Source organism: Entelurus aequoreus, linkage group LG24 (genome assembly GCF_033978785.1).
Source record: "Entelurus aequoreus isolate RoL-2023_Sb linkage group LG24, RoL_Eaeq_v1.1, whole genome shotgun sequence".
Classification (NCBI taxonomy): domain Eukaryota; kingdom Metazoa; phylum Chordata; class Actinopteri; order Syngnathiformes; family Syngnathidae; genus Entelurus; species Entelurus aequoreus.
The window spans coordinates 27,108,387-27,127,108 of record NC_084754.1 but is presented as its reverse complement, the minus strand read 5'-3'; the positions used below and the strand labels follow the sequence as shown (position 1 = coordinate 27,127,108).

Sequence of the window (18,722 nt, the reverse complement as noted above, 5' to 3'; positions counted from 1 at the left end):
ATTTTGGCCAATACTTGAAGTATTATTGTTATCGATTCTGTACTTAATATCTAGGTTAAATGTTACTTCTAGTATGGGTCGCTTTGGCTACGTCGTCAATAGAAAAAAAAAAGTCCTTATTTGCCTTGAACACGACAAAGCAATAAAAAAGCAAACAAAAAACAATACAGTATTTTAAAACGTATATATTCAATAGTATATAAACAATATATATTTTTCATTGTATTTTTTATCTTACTAATATTGAACATTTTCAAGGGACAAGCGGTGAACAATGGATGGGTGGGTGAACATTTTCATGATGCCTTATATCTTGGACAAGTTAACTGGCACCTTTTTTTGTATTAAAACAATAAATAATATATATATATGATACATTATATACCCTTACTGGCAATTTTTTTTGTATCAAAAAAATAAATATTATATCTATTATACATTATATAATAGAAAAAAGTACCCGTATGTGTGGCGAGTGACAGGCTGCCTGTGGTTGATTGTGTTTTGTTTTAACATTTTTTTAAAGGTAGGTAGGTAATGTTATCAATATTTATTTTGACCTTCATACATATCATTAATTAGGATTTAATCCATTTGTAGCATTTATCAGCTAATATTGATGGCAACAAAATATTTTGTTGGCAATTGAATATGAGTCATGCTAGCAAACATTAGCATTCGGTTAGCAACGTTTGGCTAATGCTAACTAGCTGTTTAGGGGTTATTTAATTCAATTTTAGAGTTAGACTGTAGATAACATTTTAACACAGTACATTAATTAAATAACTAGTATAATTTGCATTGCGTTTGTTTTAGGAGTAATTTATTATTGGTGATAAAATATATGGATCAAATCTATAGTACATCACAAAGTTTTTCTGTTAGAATGCTTATATTTTCAATAATGCCTCCTTGTAACATTTACTTTACAGTATGTACGAATATGACTACTATGATTCAGTTTGCTATTTACACATGCGTCTCAACAAGTTGTTACATTTAAAAAGAAACATTTAATTTGGATTCACTACACACAGAGTGAAATACTTCAAGGATGTATTTCTTAACCTTTTTGACGATTATAGCTTACAGGTGATTTAAAAAAAACAAACCCTCATAAATAAATAAACCCTTTGTTTATTGAATCACAAATATTGAAATTCAACGATTTGGTGCATTTGCAAACAGCTAAAATTATGTACAAAGCAAACTATAACCTGCTACCCAAGGATGTACAACAATTCTTCTTAACAAAAGAGGAGAAATATAACCTTAGAGGACAATCTCATTTAAAACATTTGTATGCTCGTACAACACTTAAAACCTTTAGCATATCAGTATGTGGAATTAAATTATGGAATGGATTAACCAAAGAAATCAAACAAAGCTCCAATATGATTCAGTTTAAGAGACTGTTCAAACTACAAGTGTTCACAAAGTACACAGAACAAGAATTATGATGAACATCTTGAACCTTTTTTTTATTTTATTTTACTTTTTTTTATATTGAGACAAAAATAATTTATGTATTTAATATTTGTTTACTTACTATGGTATATTATTTGTTTATAATTTATTTGTTCACTGTTATGTTACAGAGAACAAGAAAACAGGATAATATTGCTATGGTATGAAAAGGGGTAGGATTAAATAAGCTCTGCTTCTTCCCACTCCTTTTCGGACGTGCTGTAATGAAACAAATGGAAATATGTGATGAATTACATTGTATTGTATGCATGTTCGAAATAAACTAAAACTGAACTGAACTAAATAAATGAAATGCCGAAAGGTTCAATATTGTGAACTACTGTTTCTCACTATTGGCAGTCGATACACTGGAAAAAATTCCCTGAGAGTTTATTTGGTCTCTTTGTCCGAATTGAACCCCTGAAATCTAATCATTTTCGCACTGTATTGTAATTTATTGCGATGCACCTTTGTGAGGTGAATTTGGAAATAATATAAAACGTGATGACAGTTAAAAGGTCTTAAGTTAAATTAGAGCATAGCACAGCAGTACTTTGCCATCATTGTTTATAGCTGAAGTGGGAATCCATGCTGTAAAATAGGAATTTTAGGGTATTGCAATAATCCAAACAAAATTAGTGACTAATTACTTGATACAAACATTTTCTATTCTTAGAAGAGGGATTTTAGTATGTCTTTTCATGTCTTAGAGATGGCGGGTAATACGTTTGTACCTGCTCAACTGTGTTTTAGGAGACAGACAATGCGGTTTACACTCATGGTGTCACACACACACATACGTACGCATAATAAGATGCATACACAACTCTCAGACATAACGTCACACTCCTTCCTTCTGCCGCCTGGGGTCAAAATGTTGTTTTCTTATATTGGCCAAATCTAACAGGGATCATTTAATCCCCCGACATTATTGATACCTTTGCAGGTTGAATGGGAAAAAAAAGGTCTCATCAGGGGTTAGAGAAGTCCTCCCACTAATGCTATTTTAAGTGTGTGTGTGTGCGTGTGCGTGCGTGAGTCAGTTTGATTACATGGACAGATGCGGTTCTATGGTTCCGATTAAATAACTTAGATAATTAAAAAAAACATTCAGTGTTATTGCCTTGACCCCCTATTATTGTCAGTGGGTTGGTTCATTTCAATCTAAATTGGTATTCAAAGTGTTCTCCTGTCACTTCAGTGGAAATGGTATAAAACAAAGAAGATTGTAGTGATTGAATAACATGATGAGAATTTAATGTGCAGACCTATTATTTCTAATTTAAGAATTTAGCATTAATAGCAATTGCAGACAACTAAGTAATTACGGCATATAAGTGAGATCTTATTAAACATCTAAGCTTGTTCTGTTAACAGGGGAGAGCAGTCTTGGTCATCAAGAGCAGCGTAATGGACCACAGTATGGATTGTAGAGCTCTCTCGCCCAGTGTCGCTGTAAGTTGGTACCACACCCTCACCTGCAGGTCTTATTAAATATATCTGATTAAATATGATTAAAATGCTCTAGTTGTCATGTGTATTTTCCTAAACAGCAAAGATGACAACATTAATAGGAAGCAGGCAATAATTAAAGGGACTCTGTTATTTTCTAAATTTGAGAAACCAACGTGCAGGTCCGATAACATGGATAATATATTGTCCCACAAATTATTTCCGATAAACAATCTTATTGTCAGCATTACTTAGAGACCAATTTAAGCACTAATGTAATAATACTATATAATACAATAATGATAATACAAATTACCCTTTCAGACGCAATAAACTTCTATTTTTCATTAGTATGTTTTACAATTGTTATTGGAAGTTCAATAACTATTCAAGAACTAATTATCCTTAATAAGTAAGCAAACATTAAAAATGCTATCTTCTGTCAACCTGTTAGCCAAAATTACACTTCAATAATTATTGAACATCTTGAAGTGCTGTTTTTTCCTCAGTTGGAAAAACTGGGTCTGGTGGTTTGTTTAATGTTTTTTTTGCCATCACATTCCAACAAATTGGGCATTCCGACTCGTTTGTCCGTGTTGATAGGCTCATCTTGCTCATTTGGTTTGACGCCAAAATATTTCCACAATGGGACAGTCATCTGTTTTCTTCCTATATTTTGTTACCTTGGAGTGCTTCTCACCAGTGACTAGCTGTCTGAAGCCAGCAGTCCCGCCTCCACTCACAGAGACAAAGATTGTGGATGACTGACTTGAGGGTTCACTCCGTTCATTTAATTCTGCTATTAAACGAACACCCTCACGTGCTGAAAGTGATGCACAGAGTGAAACCTCTTGCTGCCTGTTTGGAAGCAGGAGACAAAGAAAACAAACGCACACAAACATGGCAATTTTTCAAAGTCATCAAGTTCATTTTCATTTATTGTTCGATTAATTTAGTTATTGACTATCAGGCAGAGCCTATCAAGTTAATTTAATAACTTTAATAACGAATTGGAGTGCATTAGAAACTGAAAACAAAAACATGCTTTTTGACTATGTGGTCATTAATTTCCAAGATTATTGCACAACACAGCAGCAACACAACCAACATTGTTATAATTAAAGGAGTAAACTGCTAAGTAGGGCTGCAAATCTTTGGGTGTCCCACGATTCAATTCAATATCGATTCTTAGGGTCACGATTCGATTATAAATCGATTTTTTTCGATTCAACGCGATTCTAGATTCAAAAATGATATTTTTCCAATTCAAAACAATTCTCTATTCATTCAATACATAGGATTTCAGCAGGATCGACCCCGGTCTGCTGACATGCAAGCAGAGTACCGGTAGTAGATTTTTGTAAAAAGCTTTTATAATTGTAAAGGACAATGTTTTATTAACTGATTGCAATAATGTAAATTTGTTTTAACTATTAAATGAACCAAAAATATGACTTATTTTATCTTTGTGAAAATATTGGACACAGTGTGTTGTCAAGCTTATGAGATGCGATGCAAGTGTAAGCCACTGTGACACTATTGTTCATTTTTAAAACAATTTTTTTTTATAAATGTCTAATGATAATGTCAATAAGGGATTTAATCACTGCTATGTTGAAATTGTTACTAATATTGATACTGTTGTTGATAATATTCATTTCTGTTTCATTACTTTTGGATTGTTCTGTGTCGTGTTTGTGTCTCCTCACAATTGCTCTGTTTATTGCTGTTCTGAGTGTTGCTGGGTCAGGTTTGGTTTTGGAATTGGATTGCATTGTTATGGTATTGTTGTGTATTGTTTTGTTGGATTGATTATTAAAAATAAAAAAAAATAGATTTTTGAAAAATGAGAATCGATACTGAATTGTACAACGTGAGAATGGTGATTTGAATTCGAATCGATTTTTTCCCACACCCCTACTGCTAAGGTACCATTAAAACCGGTAACTAGTTTTTTATGAACAATAGTACGCAAATGGGGTACATGCTAATGGCTCTGTAGTGCAAAAAAAATAGTACACATGCAGGGGTAGATTAAGCTGCTGGATGCTGACCGCTCATGGTACTTCTTAATACTACTAATACCATCTTGTGGAAATAAAACCTGCACCAAGAGGTTTCCTTCAGCTACAGCTGGTAATGCCAATGTTTTTTGACCCAGTGCTTTGACATTAATGGTTTGCATGTAGGTAAAAAAAGTATGTTAAATATAGTGTATGTGCAAAGACTGTGATACTCTAGACAATGGCGTGCGTCTTGTTTACATCCGGTTTCCGGTTTCGGCAGCACTGTTTTCGGTAATCAAAGTCTTTTTTTCGGTGGTCAAGTTTTCTATAACGACCAACTGGTGTTATATGTTTGTGTGGTTTAGATTTGGTGTTGGTTTTCCCCATATTTGCAAACATACTTTCCATGCCTGAAAGGTGATTAGCGGAGAATGGGGAAGTATTGTTGTGTGTCGGGGGAAACGCGGAGATAGTGTTTGCACGGGAGGTAAAACCTGTTGGAATTGTGCCGTTTGTTATCATAAGATTGGTAATAAAAGTTAAAAATAACGTCAAACTCTGTGTGATTTCTCCTGGGAGCTACAATATGTTAAATTAATTTGATTTGTTTTCAAGTAAAAAAAAAATAAACACCTTATTTTCATGGTCTGGCGGTATTGAAAATGCTGTGGCGGCGCGTCACATTCAATTGCATTAAGAGGAAACCCTGATGTAAGTATCCGCTGACGTCACCAATGGGAAAAACGTCACAAATTGGGCAAATTCCAAACGGCTTGTTTAGAGCAATTTAACAAGATTGTTTTATAAATATCTCCACCATGCTTCCATGGTTTATTTTCTAATTTTCTGGACTTATGCAGACCCCAAATACACAAAAACAGTTACCAATCTGTAAGAAAAGTTTTTTTTTAATTATAGGACTGTCACTCTTTTAGGTGTATCTGATAAAGTACTGTTTAATTAATAATAATGTCATAATTATGTTCTATTAGGTCAGTGGAGCAGCAACGCCTCAGGAGAGGTCTCCATTAAACAACCCCTGTCAAGTAGAAAGTGGAGGAACCATTTTACTGCAGTTGCTGGAATTCAAAACACATCTACTTGAGGCTGTAGAGGAGCTGCACATTCGAAGGGTACAGTATAAGATGACATATTTTTTGTCCATGTATGTTTAGAAGAAAATCTAAACGTTTTTTGTTTTTTTTTTAAATCATGATGTCGATTTATACCAACATTTATTTATCATTTTGTATACCGGTCATCCTGTTCAGGGTAGCAATGGGCAAGAGCCTATCCCATATAAATGTTTACATTCTGGACTGGTTTGCCAGTCATTGATTGGGCACATTAACACTAACATACGTTCTAAATAATATAGGAATGTATTTTTCGATTTTACTTAACAAGCTGTAATAAAGAGCAGCTTGATGCTTCTTCCTTGCTCAGAGTTCCCACCGGTAAGGCTTGCCCGCCAGACCAAATTGTGGCACGTTCATGATGAGTGTAAAAAGGAATGATATTCTAATTCTACATTAAAAATTGTTTTGTATTACAATGGAACCTGTATAGTTTAATGCTATGAAGATTGTAAAATTTGAAATTCAACTAAAATTGTTCGGACTTATATGCCTCCTATAGAAGTCTAAAAGGCCTACTGAAACCCACTGCTACCGACCACGCAGTCTGATAGTTCATATATCAATGATGGAATCTTAACATTGCAACACATGCCAATACGACCGGGTTAACTTATAAAGTGCAATTTTAAATTTCCCGGCAAACTTCCGGCTGAAAACGTTTCGATATGATGACGTTTGCGCGTGACGTCAACGGTTGAAGCGGAAGTATTCGGAGCCCATTGAATCCAATACAAAAAGCTCTGTTTTCAACTCAAAATTCCACAGTATTCTGGACATCTGTGTTGGTGAATCTTTTGTAATTTGTTTAATGAACAATGGAGACTGCAAAGAAGAAAGTTGTAGGTGGGATCGGTGTATTAGCGGCGGACTACAGCAACACAACTAGGAGGACTTTGAGGATAGCAGACGCGCTAGCCGAACGACCTCACCTTGACTTCCTCCATCTCCGGGCCGCCAACCGCATCGGTGATCGGGTGAAGTCCTTCGTCATACCGTCGATCGCTGGAACGCAGGTGAGCACGGGTCGTGATGAGCAGATGAGAGCTGGCTTAGGTGCAGAGCTAATGTTTTTAGCATAGCTCTGTCGAGGTTCCGTAGCTAAGTGAGCTTCAATGGCGTTGTTAGCAACAGCATTGCTAAGCTTCGCCAAGCTGGAAAGCATTAACCGTGTATTTACATGTCCAGAGTTTGGTAGTATTGTTGATCTTCTGTCTATCCTTCCAGTCAGGGACTTATTTGTTTTGTTTCTATATGCAGTAAAGCCCGATGCTATCACGTTAGCTCAGTAGCTAAAGTGCTTCACCGATGTATTGTCGTGGAGATAAAAGTCACTGTGAACGTCCATTTCGCGTTCTCGACTCTCATTTTCAAGAGGATATAGTATCCGAGGTGGTTTAAAATACAAATCCGTGATCCACAATAGAAAAAGGAGAGAGTGTGGAATCCAATGAGCCCTTGTATCTAAGTTACGGTCAGAGCGAAAAAAGATACGTTCTGCACTGCACTCTAGTCCTTCACTTTCACGTTCCTCATCCACAAATCTTTCATCTTCGCTCAAATTAATGGGGTAATCGTCGCTTTCTCGGTCCGAATCTCTCTCGCTGCTGGTGTAAACAATAGGAAAATGTGAGCAGCCCTTCCTCCGGTGTTGTCACGCTACTTCCGGTAGGGGCAAGGCTTTTTTTTATCAGAGACCAAAAGTTGCGAACTTTATCGTCGTTGTTCTATACTAAATCCTTTCAGCAAAAATATGGCAATATCGCAACATGATCAAGTATGACACATAGAATGGATCTGCTATCCCCGTTTAAATAAAAAAAAATTCATTTCAGTAGGCCTACCATTTAATGTGATTCAAATACACCACAAAATCAAAACATCATTTAAGCTATTCAAAAAAAATGGAAATCAGTCAACCAAGCTATTATTATGGCCTGCTTCATAAATTACACCTGTACAATGCAATTCTAAAGGTGTATATCCCTGTCGGTGTAATGGTACACACTTCTGCCTTTCATGGCAGACGGTGGGAGTTCGATTCCCGGTTAGGGTTATGTCAGAAAGGGTACATGGTTTAAAACTAGGCTAAAACTATTCATTCTATTGACTCGCTGTGGAAACCTCTGACAGAGAAAATGCTAAAGTGAGAAAAAAATGTTTTTTTATTAAATATGAGTTATGATGAGCATTAAGTGGACGATGGCAATAATTGAAGGGGAGATTGTTGTGGCTCCGAAATGACAACACAGGCACGGCTTCTTAAGACGGGCGCTTTACTTGGGTTTATGCCGTGGAAACTACAGGACAGGACATGAAATACAATGCTTTAGACATAATCCAGTCACAGGCAAATAAAGTGCTAAACAAAATAGCTACCTCGTGGCCGCCTGCCACTTCGGAGGTTCTTGGGCAGAAAATATTTCAGTCTTGTGCATACTAAATGAGCGTACAATAATTAAACCAATGTACTTTACAAATATACAGAATAATTCGACACAATATGACAAAATACCTTGTGCAGCTAGCGAAATGTTCTTGCTGCTGCGGATGGCTCGCTCAAAGTCTTTTGCATGTCTGGGCGAATGCAGGTCTCGCAGCCTCTTATACTAAACCAAAACCTCGTGAGAATAGCAGTGTAACAAAAGGAAATAAATTGCCCTTTTATAGCAAACAAAATGTGTCTTATTTATAAAAAATGTAACATAAATTCACAACCATAGTAATTTTCAACAAAAAATATTAACCCTTAAAACAAAAATATTAAGTGTAAGTTTCAACGACACTTACAATTGTTATTTCCCATATTGACCTTAATTTTTCAACTTCAACAACAACGTAATATCAGGAATATCACAAGTGTATCATGTGTTTTCTTGGCCTCTGTCTGTGTTTGTTGCAATGCCACCACAGAAGGTTAGCAGTGACGGAAAACAGAATAAATATGATGAGGACCATAAAGCAGAAAATGAACATGCATCATCCCAGAACATAGATTGTTTACTTAAAGGGGACCTATGACGATTCTAATCTACATTCAACACACTTCCTTGTGGTCTAGAAAATATGTATTGGAATATGCTTTGGTGTAAATTTTAAATACATTTTGCGCCGCAGTCACTTTTGTAACTTACTTTTTGCGTAAACCTGGTTCATGTGTGGAGGCGTTCCCATTAATTTGCAAATAAAACCCTCCATGCCCCACCCACTGCTAAGGTATCATAATGTATCTTTTGAAAATGTACACATCAAATATATATATCTTGCAGACAAACATCATCACTTTTTTTTCAGACAAGGTGGAAAATAAACTTCATAAAAATAAAGATTCACCGGTCATAAAAGGATGTACACTTTGTGTGGCGCTCAATGCCACATCCAAACAAGCTGCATTTATCAGCATTTATTTTACTGCATGTTGCAAGTCAGTGTAATTATAGGGATGCCACAATTAGTTGAAAATAATACTTTATCCTATCTTCCTTCTCTTACGTTCCCTCAAAACAGGTAGAAATTTCGCAATTGCACCGTCTTTTTTCTTGGGAGGTTACCTGTTAATCCAACCTTGTACTGACTAATTTTGACGAAACAGTCCCATGTAAAAATGTTCTGAACAAATAAACACTGAAGTATTCAGAGGAGGCGGAATGGCATCAGACATGAAGGATTAACACAGGAGGCTGCAGGCAGCATTCTCGGCATAGCAGAGAGCATATACGAGGACGACCACATAAGTATGTCCGCCAATCTGTGACATCACAAATGGCCCACTGTAAAAAAAAAAAAAGACTGCAAAACGGCGCTCTGAGGCATCTAAACCACGGCCAAATGCATAAGCCTTACGATTTTACGCTTTGGCATTATTTAACACATTTGACATTGTAACAAGATTTACAAGTCATAGAAGAAGAAAATCATCATAGGACCTCTTTAAGAGGTTCCATCACTTGCTACACGCTGCCTGATATTTGTGCCAGAAGTGATAGCCTGCCTTGTTGTACCTCCTCACTGGATTTAACAACCTAAATAATAGATTCGTTTAATTGGAAAAGGAAGAAAGTTGTTATTATCTTGACCATAAAGATAGCTGTCTCTTTTGGCTATTTGGACAAGAACCATCTGGGTGTGATGAACATTACATCAGAAATGAGGTCAGAGAAGCTATTTGGCCCTTGACCAAAAAGTACAAATTTCGTTTGTTTTTAAAAAGCAAAAAAAAGAAAACATGCTTCCCACCCTCAAGCAAACTAATTCTACCTGACAACACATCCTCAATGTGCTTAAAGGTTAGAGGAGCAAAAATGGGATGTCAGCCGTTTGTTGCCATTTCAGTTTTATTGTTATAGTCATGTTTACCGCAGTAAGTATGATCCTCCTCAGGCTGCTTCTGTCAGGGCAGCTGGTGTGTTGTTCATGGGGGAGAGGTTCAACGTGAGATGTCATCAGTGTTGGTCTTGAGCATTATTGTGACAAAACAACACAACCCATTGTGTATGGCAATTTGGTTTATTTAAACTTCAAATTCAACACTATATGAAACATGAAATGTTTAAGTATCAACATGAAATAATGTATATTTGAATTTGTAGTGTTGTTTATTATGAAAGGAGAGACCAAATAAATGATCAGTTTCTAAATAATATTATGTTTTATTGTTATTATGTAAAATATTATTTGTTTCATTATTATTATTATTCATTGGAATTTATTTGGATTAACACAAATTAATGAACAGGTTCAGTAAAAAATTGTGGTAGATTTTATCCAGCACTGAGCTGGTAGCATAATTTAACTGAAGCTAAACTAGTTAAGCAGCTCCCACATGCACATAAAAAGTATCATGGACATCCAGACGAATTGATATTAACCTGGTTTGTGTGGCAAAAAGAGAGGATATCTCTCCCTTTCTAATTATTTTATTTCTCTTTTCTTATGTCCATATGAGATGCACTTAGATTGACACAACATTGCTTTATTTTAGAACATTCTGAGTGTAATGAGGTTACAACTCTTGTTAAAATGCTATTTACATTGTATGTTTTGAGAACTCCATTGGTTTCAACTTTTTTCAAATAAACCCCTCTATTATGCAGGATGCCGAAAGCCGATTTGAAGATCAGATCAGTAAAGTTGTGTTGGAGAAACAGGAGCTGGAGTGGGAGAAGGTAAAGTTAGTTACAGTAGGTCTACTGCAGTTGTGTCCCAGTAACTAAAGTGACTAAAGATTGCACTCACGTGAAAATTCCTTTGTAAGGAAAGCACACCCAATGAGACACAATTACATTTTTGGATTTCTTGTTACACACATTCAGGAGTTCCATGAATTCCAGTACGGTGCATGCGTGTCTTGCCAGAACACTGAGTCAAATTTGAGAGCAAGCTGTAACTAAAAACCGCTTGTACGTTACTAATTCTCAACACCATGGCAGAAAGTAAACAGCTTCTTCCAAGTATATTATCACTAGAAGACGAGAGGAAAATTAATGGCTAAGCATGCTACACACATACCGAGCAGGACGACACAAGACGCTTCAATGAAAAGTAGGGGAGATCGATTCAGATGTCGATACTCTTGATACCTAGTATGAAATATAAGCGATACCAAAGTAATTAGATCAATATTTATAGTTTTCTTGTTATTAATATTACAAAATATTTTTTGGGCGGGTGATTTAGTTAGTGTTACAAACTCAGGGAGTAAGTTTTTGGATACAGGAAGGCTTTGAAGGCAATACCCAAATGATTTAAATAGGAACCAGTAGTAATTTTTGCTTTTGTTTAGTCATTGTGCATTAGTCATTTATTTTGTTTTAAACATTTTTATGTAGGATTCAATACCACAAATTTGATGCAACTTCTGATTTAGAAAAATACTAGCAAATTATAAATTTAAGATACATTTGATAAAAATGTGTTATTGTCTTTACTTTAGTTCAGTGGTTCTTAACCTTGTTGGAGGTTCCGAACCCCACCAGTTTCATATGCGCATTCACCGAACCCTTTAGTGAAAAATAAAATGTTTTTTTTTTTCAAATTCAAGACAAAGTTATATGTTTTTGGTAACACTTTAGTATGGGGAACATATTCTAAGTAACAAAGACTTAATTTAGAGTTTTTTGGACACTAGGGGAACATATTCTAAGTAACAAAGACTTAATTTAGAGTTATTTGGTTAGGGTTAGGGCCAGGGTTAGGGTTATAATAAGGCCATGCCGAATAAGGCATTAATAAGTACTTAATAATGACTAGTTAAGAGCCAATATGTTACTAATTTGCATGTTAATAAGCAACTAATTAATGGTGAATATGTTCCCCATACTAAAGTGTTACCATGTTTTATTACTGGTGCACAAAATGAACCGTGCATGAACATCACCTTGTTCAAAGAACAAAACCAACAGTGCATAAACTCACAACAAATTACACACCTGCAAATCAGTGTGACTTCTGCTGTTGGCGTATCCGTAATACGCCGATAGGGAGAAGTTTTTATTTACATGATGAGTCGGGTGTGTCTTGACCTGCGCCGAACCCCTGAGCCCGACTCACCGAACCCTTAGGGTTCGATCGAACCCAGGTTAAGAACCACTGCTTTAGTTACAGTACTTGCTATAAAACATTTTTATAATCTATTGTCAAAGTATCGGATCGGGACTGAAAAATTGGATATGAGGCCAAAAATATTGATCGGGACATCCCTCTTTAATGGTATACTTTTTAATATTTCTTTTTTGTGCTTTTGTCTCTGATCATGCCAGGAATCCTTACAACATCAAATAGAAACAGTGGAAAACCAGCACGCACAATCTCTCATTGACACCAAAAAGCAGGTACACGTGTCAGGACTGACGTTTTTTTCCATATTTTATTAACCATGTCAGAAGTTATCCTTCTGAGTTTGCAAACCAGATGTTGCTGTTTTTAAAGTTGCACTTTGTCTCAATGGCAAGGTGGTGAGAATTAAACAAACATAGCTGCTGCTAAATGAGAATTTAGATGACTATCCAAGGCAGAAAACTTTAACCATGGAGATCTTAAGCAGGAAGAATTGTGGGATCAAGTGTCCATTTTGCAATTAGTGCTCATTCGTTTAAGTTAACAAAAATGTTAACTTATTATTCTATGATGAAGTCTTCTAACAGAAGCCATTGCATCAGGGTGGGCAAAAGGCCACAAGCTTCGCTGTACTGAACAGAATGTCCAGTGCTGATTTGCATGCTTCGTTCATAGATGGTTTCCTGCCGTTCCACTTTGAAATTGGTCAAACATGCTAGTCCTAAAGCTTAAAGTCCCTACAAACTGAAAAACAACAGCATTGGTTTCCAATCTCAGAAATAGTACATAACAGTATAAGCAACAACTATCTTATACTGTAGTTGCACCATATTTTCTTCTCAAGTTACAGGCCACAATAAGACACACACAGGAAGAGAAGGTATGATCATCTCACTCCCAGATAATTTCCTTCCGTAAATGTTCTCATCTCACTTACTCTCCCTGCAGAGCACATTCTTTTTCACCTAGCTTTGCCTTTTATTGTTTTTTGACACTTGGACAAATAATGTAACATTACAGGGGAGATACAAGGTCATGGCTGAGTTAAAAGAGAAAGAGATTAGCAACATGAAAGAAGAACTGAAGTCGCTTCAGGTACTGAAACCTCTCACACTCTCTCTCTATATCCATGTATCCATTTATCACATTTATGACTTTATCTATCTCAATCTTGCTTTAAGAATAATGATTTACTACAGACCTGTAAATAAAACAGAAGTTATTCTCCTTGCTAAGGCGAGGGCAGTAGGTCTGAGCCAATCTGGCTCCCAAAGTGTTTGTCCTCTGGCTCAAAACCACAGAGGTGACAAACAGCCATCCTCACGGGCGGATGCACTTTAACGACCAGCCGTGTTATGAGGAGACAATTGAGGCGTTTTTGATATTCTATCTGGGAGACATTAACTGCTTTGTTTGGCTAAATTGAGGCCCCACTGTCTTAATTCTTGTGGCACGGTCTAGTGAGTCCCTTCCCAGCAGGCACAAGACATTGATACAATGTTGATTATACATACATGTCCTTTAAAACTGACTTTGAAACAACGTTGCAAAATAATTGTATTTGTAAATTGAGACAACATCAATGTTCATTGTTGGCTCCACGTTGATGATTGGGAAATGACCAAATTTCAATGTTCAAATCAACGTCACAACATGACATTGAATAAACGTCACTTAATATTAAGAACATATGAACGTCTGTCCTCTTTATTTCCCAGAGGACCGTCTCAAGATCGATCTTTTACAAAAAAAAAAAAGAAAAGCATAAAACATGGCGAAACATGAACGCAAAGGACAAAAAAACATACAGATCAATTTAATAATAATCCATATCATATCACTTTTCTGCAGAACAGGACTTTGTTGTGGAAATCCGTGTCCTTCTGTCTTGCTCCCTGACACTCACATCTCAGGATGCCCACTCAGCTTCTTGCTTGTCTGTTTGCGGCTGCTGTGACATAGATTACCGTAATAACCCGTATATCACTCAAAAGCGCAGATTTCAACCATTGGAATACTCTCTATAGTTCAAGACTTAAAGCAATTTGAAAAATGCACTGCTTATCATATTGGCGGCTCCAGTTATGATGGTAAAGGTTTAAAAAAAATAATTTGGAGACATCCGGCAGGCTGGGTTGAAAAGCTTTACAGGCCAGCGGGCCGCAATTTGCCCATGCCTGGTCTAAAGGAAAGGTATAGTAACTTATAATGGAAATTTTAAGGAAAAAACAGTTTCTTTTTTATTGTTTATTCCATGTTGTGCTCAACTGTGAGTGTGTGTGTGCGGGCGTGCGTTGATCACGCTTAAACGAATGCTTTCACATGGGAACAGTGATCACAATGAATTAAGTCTGCCTATAAATGTATTTTTATAAAATTTTGAGCACATTTAAAAATACCGCGATAATAATGATAACCGTGATAATTTTAGTCATATATATATATATATATATATATATATATATATATATATATATATATATATATATATATATATATATATATATATATATATATATATAAAATGGTTGGATGGATATACACTACCGTTCAAAAGTTTGGGGTCACATTGAAATGTCCTTATTTTTGAAGGAAAAGCACTGTACTTTTCAATGAAGATAACTTTAAACTAGTCTTAACTTTAAAGAAATACATTCTATACATTGCTAATGTGGTAAATGACTATTCTAGCTGCAAATGTCTGGTTTTTGGTGCAATATCTACATAGGTGTATAGAGGCCCATTTCCAGCAACTATCACTCCGGTGTTCTAATGGTACAATGTGTTTGCTCATTGGCTCAGAAGGCTAATTGATGATTAGAAAACCCTTGTGCAATCATGTTCACACATCTGAAAACAGTTTAGCTCGTTACAGAAGCTACAAAACTGACCTTCCTTTGAGCAGATTGAGTTTCTGGAGCATCACATTTGTGGGGTCAATTAAACGCTCAAAATGGCCAAAAAAAGAGAACTTTCATCTGAAACTCGACAGTCTATTCTTGTTCTTAGAAATGAAGGCTATTCCACAAAATTGTTTGGGTGACCCCAAACTTTTGAACGGTAGTGTATATATATATATATATATATATATATATATATATATATATATATATATACATATATATATATATATATATATATATATATATATATATATATATATATATATATATATATATATATATATATATATATATAGAAACATAGTTGACGCAGGGGTAGATTTTGCTTTGATTTTTGGCTGAGACCAGGGATCTTGGGCTCAAAAAGGTTGGTGACCACTGCTCTTTAGTATAACTTTAATGAAACATGAATAATTGTAATGGTATGAAGAGTAAAATTGCTTGTATCCTGTAATAAAAATGAAAATATATTTAAATCGGATAATGATACATGGAAGTGTTTTTGTTATATTTAATCATGATTATATCACTATTAGTTTGACTTTATTTTTTTTGGTTACAAAACTTCATGTTCATCATATCGTTGGTGTTATTGTGTGTTTACACCTGTCTTACAGCTGCTGAAGTACAACTTGGAAAAGAAATCCAATGAGTTGGTAAGGAGGTTTTCAACTTGTTCCAATTGCTGACAGAAGATAAGTGGGAGTGAGAAAAATTAAAAGACTGTGGGGGAACAGGAGGACTGGCAGTTAGATTGAGGAGCTCATCACCAGTAACGGATAGGGAGAGTGTGACACTTGAACTGCCATGACAGTATTAAAATATTTTATAACAGGGCCTCGCTTGGTTGAACCCTCTTCATGTACGAGTGGCACAGTCAGGGAGTCGAAGGACGGTGGTGTATTAGGATAGAAGGGAGTGAAATGAGAGTGAAGGGAGGGAATTATTGAAGAATGAGAGTGATACAGACAATCAAACTGTAATGGTAGTTTGAAGAGCTCTAAAGCTCTTTGAGGCATGGACTTTCCTGATGCCTTCATCCAACTAAAAATACTGACTGTGTTAATCCATGAGACTTTTCGCAACACTTTGCGACACAACTGTTTCCTTTAATTAGTAATTTGTACTTACTGTTGCTTATTTAAATTTTTACCGTGACATGTACTATAGCTAGACTTTGGCAGATCTAAGTTACCCTTTTAATGCAGCTTGATTTGTTTACTTTTTTTTCATTGCATTCATAGAGAAGTACATTGTATTTGTTTGTTTTCATGCATTCTGCAGGAACAGAAGCTAGCTTTGCAAATTCGGTCAAAAGACAGTCATTTGAACCAACTGGGAGAGGTGGAGAAGCGCTTCAAAGCCCTGTCGAGGCAGTGTGCTTTAGTCAAGAAGGCCCATGAGAAACTGGAGCAAAATGGTAATTGATGGCAAGTTGATATGCAGATATGCAGAGTTATTAGAAAACAAATGAATTGTGGTGGAATTGGACTAAAACTGTATTAACACCATTATATAAATTGAATAAAAAGCCATAATAAAAACTACACTCATACATGTCTGTGTGAATGTAGTGTCGCAGTTTTCAAGCATTTACACGCAATCACTTTTGTCTCACCTATTTGAAACATTTTACCCATAGTTGACTAACTACCATGTCCTCAAACGCTGACTAAAGACATACGTTTGAGATGACATCTCTCAGGGAGGCACTAAGCATGTCCATTGCGTGGTAAATACCAATACTGGTAGAGCAGTCGTTTACGTCAGTTGTATGCAGAGTAAAACTATGGAACAAACTGGACTTACAACACAAGCAATGCCAAACTAATAATCGATTTAAACTATTATACAAACATGGGGTCTGGTTCAAATATAGAGATGAGGGTCTTTAATTTGACCTGCTGTTGAACTCTGTCTCAAAGTGTTAACATGTGCTCAATGTTTCCTTACCATTATTGCTATGTTGTCTATTACCATTATTGCTATGTTGTCTATTACCATTGTTGGTATTTTGTCTATTACCATTGTTGGTATATTCATTATTCCTACATTGTTGATACAAATTATGGTTACAGTGTAATAATTATTGTTACTTGTGGTAATGCCACTATGATACAACATCTGTATTATAATCCTTAAACAAAGTAACAGTGAAACTCATGTGAATAATCACTGAATAGAGAACTGGGGGTGGGATTAAATAAATTATCTTCTTCCCACTCCCTTTAAGGCAAAACTGGACAATCATGCATTACATACTATACATTATCTTTTGCACTATATTAATTTATATTATTATGTGTTGTCAACTTTGTACTTTTTTTTTTTTATTATTATTTTTTTATGTCATTGCCTGAAATAAATAAACACATGAAAAAATAAATAAATAAATGAAATGAAAACATAATGTATGTCTCCTCTATTTACAGTAGGCCTATAGCTCACCTTGTTGTCAGGCGAAGCAAGAAGGACCTGATTTACTAAGGACCAAATACAGTACCACACGTTGAACAGCATGTGCAATTTATGAAATAGCGTGTACTGTTAGTGGGTGGGTTGCTTGCGATTTACCAACACTGCGTGTACAATTGGAAAGTACTGAAGACCGCCTATTTTAGATAAGGATTTTTGCATATTAATAAAGGCGCCTTATTTTCATTTAACAGATCTACTTTGCACATATTTAGTAGATTAGCTTTGCATGTGCTATCATGGGATAGCACATGCAAACGCAAACATTTAGTAAATTAGGCCACAGTGACTTAAATATTGCAATTCCAAAATATATTGCCATAGCTACATACATAGCTACTTGTTACCATACATTTGTCAATTTGTACTGTATTTGACAACTGATGCGCAACTAAAAAGTCCATCTTGATAATGAAATTAAATGTGTAAGAGAGACATAGTACACCATCTACAGATACAATATTTGTATTAATGGAATCAGTATTTGGTGTGTATTTAATGTTTTTACCTGTTTTTCTTACAGTTGACGAGGCTATGAGAATAAATAAGAAACTGGCAGCTTCCAATGAAAAACATGAAGGAACTATTGAGACACTAAAAAAGGTACTTAAGAATTCAAAGTTTCACAAGTCCAACAGATAAGTGAGCTGAATACACTTTAAGAATAGAATAGAACAAAATATTCCACTGATCTGTAAATCCAGGTTTACAGCGGCAAAGTGACTAAC

The 18,722-nt window shown here is 35.6% G+C and overlaps 1 protein-coding gene across 1 annotated transcript in view; it reads left to right on the top strand.

Annotated features, from left to right (window-relative positions):
• Window positions 1-468: 468 nt before the first annotated feature.
• Window positions 469-18,722, top strand: part of LOC133641575 (myosin heavy chain, skeletal muscle-like) — a 32,004-nt gene continuing 13,750 nt past the window's right edge. Inside the window, exons 1-10 of the mRNA XM_062035388.1 lie at window positions 469-526; window positions 2,845-2,922; window positions 5,918-6,058; window positions 11,155-11,226; window positions 12,820-12,891; window positions 13,461-13,496; window positions 13,637-13,711; window positions 16,137-16,175; window positions 16,804-16,939; window positions 18,518-18,597. Of these exons, the coding sequence (XP_061891372.1) occupies window positions 2,878-2,922; window positions 5,918-6,058; window positions 11,155-11,226; window positions 12,820-12,891; window positions 13,461-13,496; window positions 13,637-13,711; window positions 16,137-16,175; window positions 16,804-16,939; window positions 18,518-18,597 (696 nt within the window). The 5' untranslated portion in view covers window positions 469-526; window positions 2,845-2,877. The remainder of the gene's footprint in view (window positions 527-2,844; window positions 2,923-5,917; window positions 6,059-11,154; window positions 11,227-12,819; window positions 12,892-13,460; window positions 13,497-13,636; window positions 13,712-16,136; window positions 16,176-16,803; window positions 16,940-18,517; window positions 18,598-18,722) is intronic.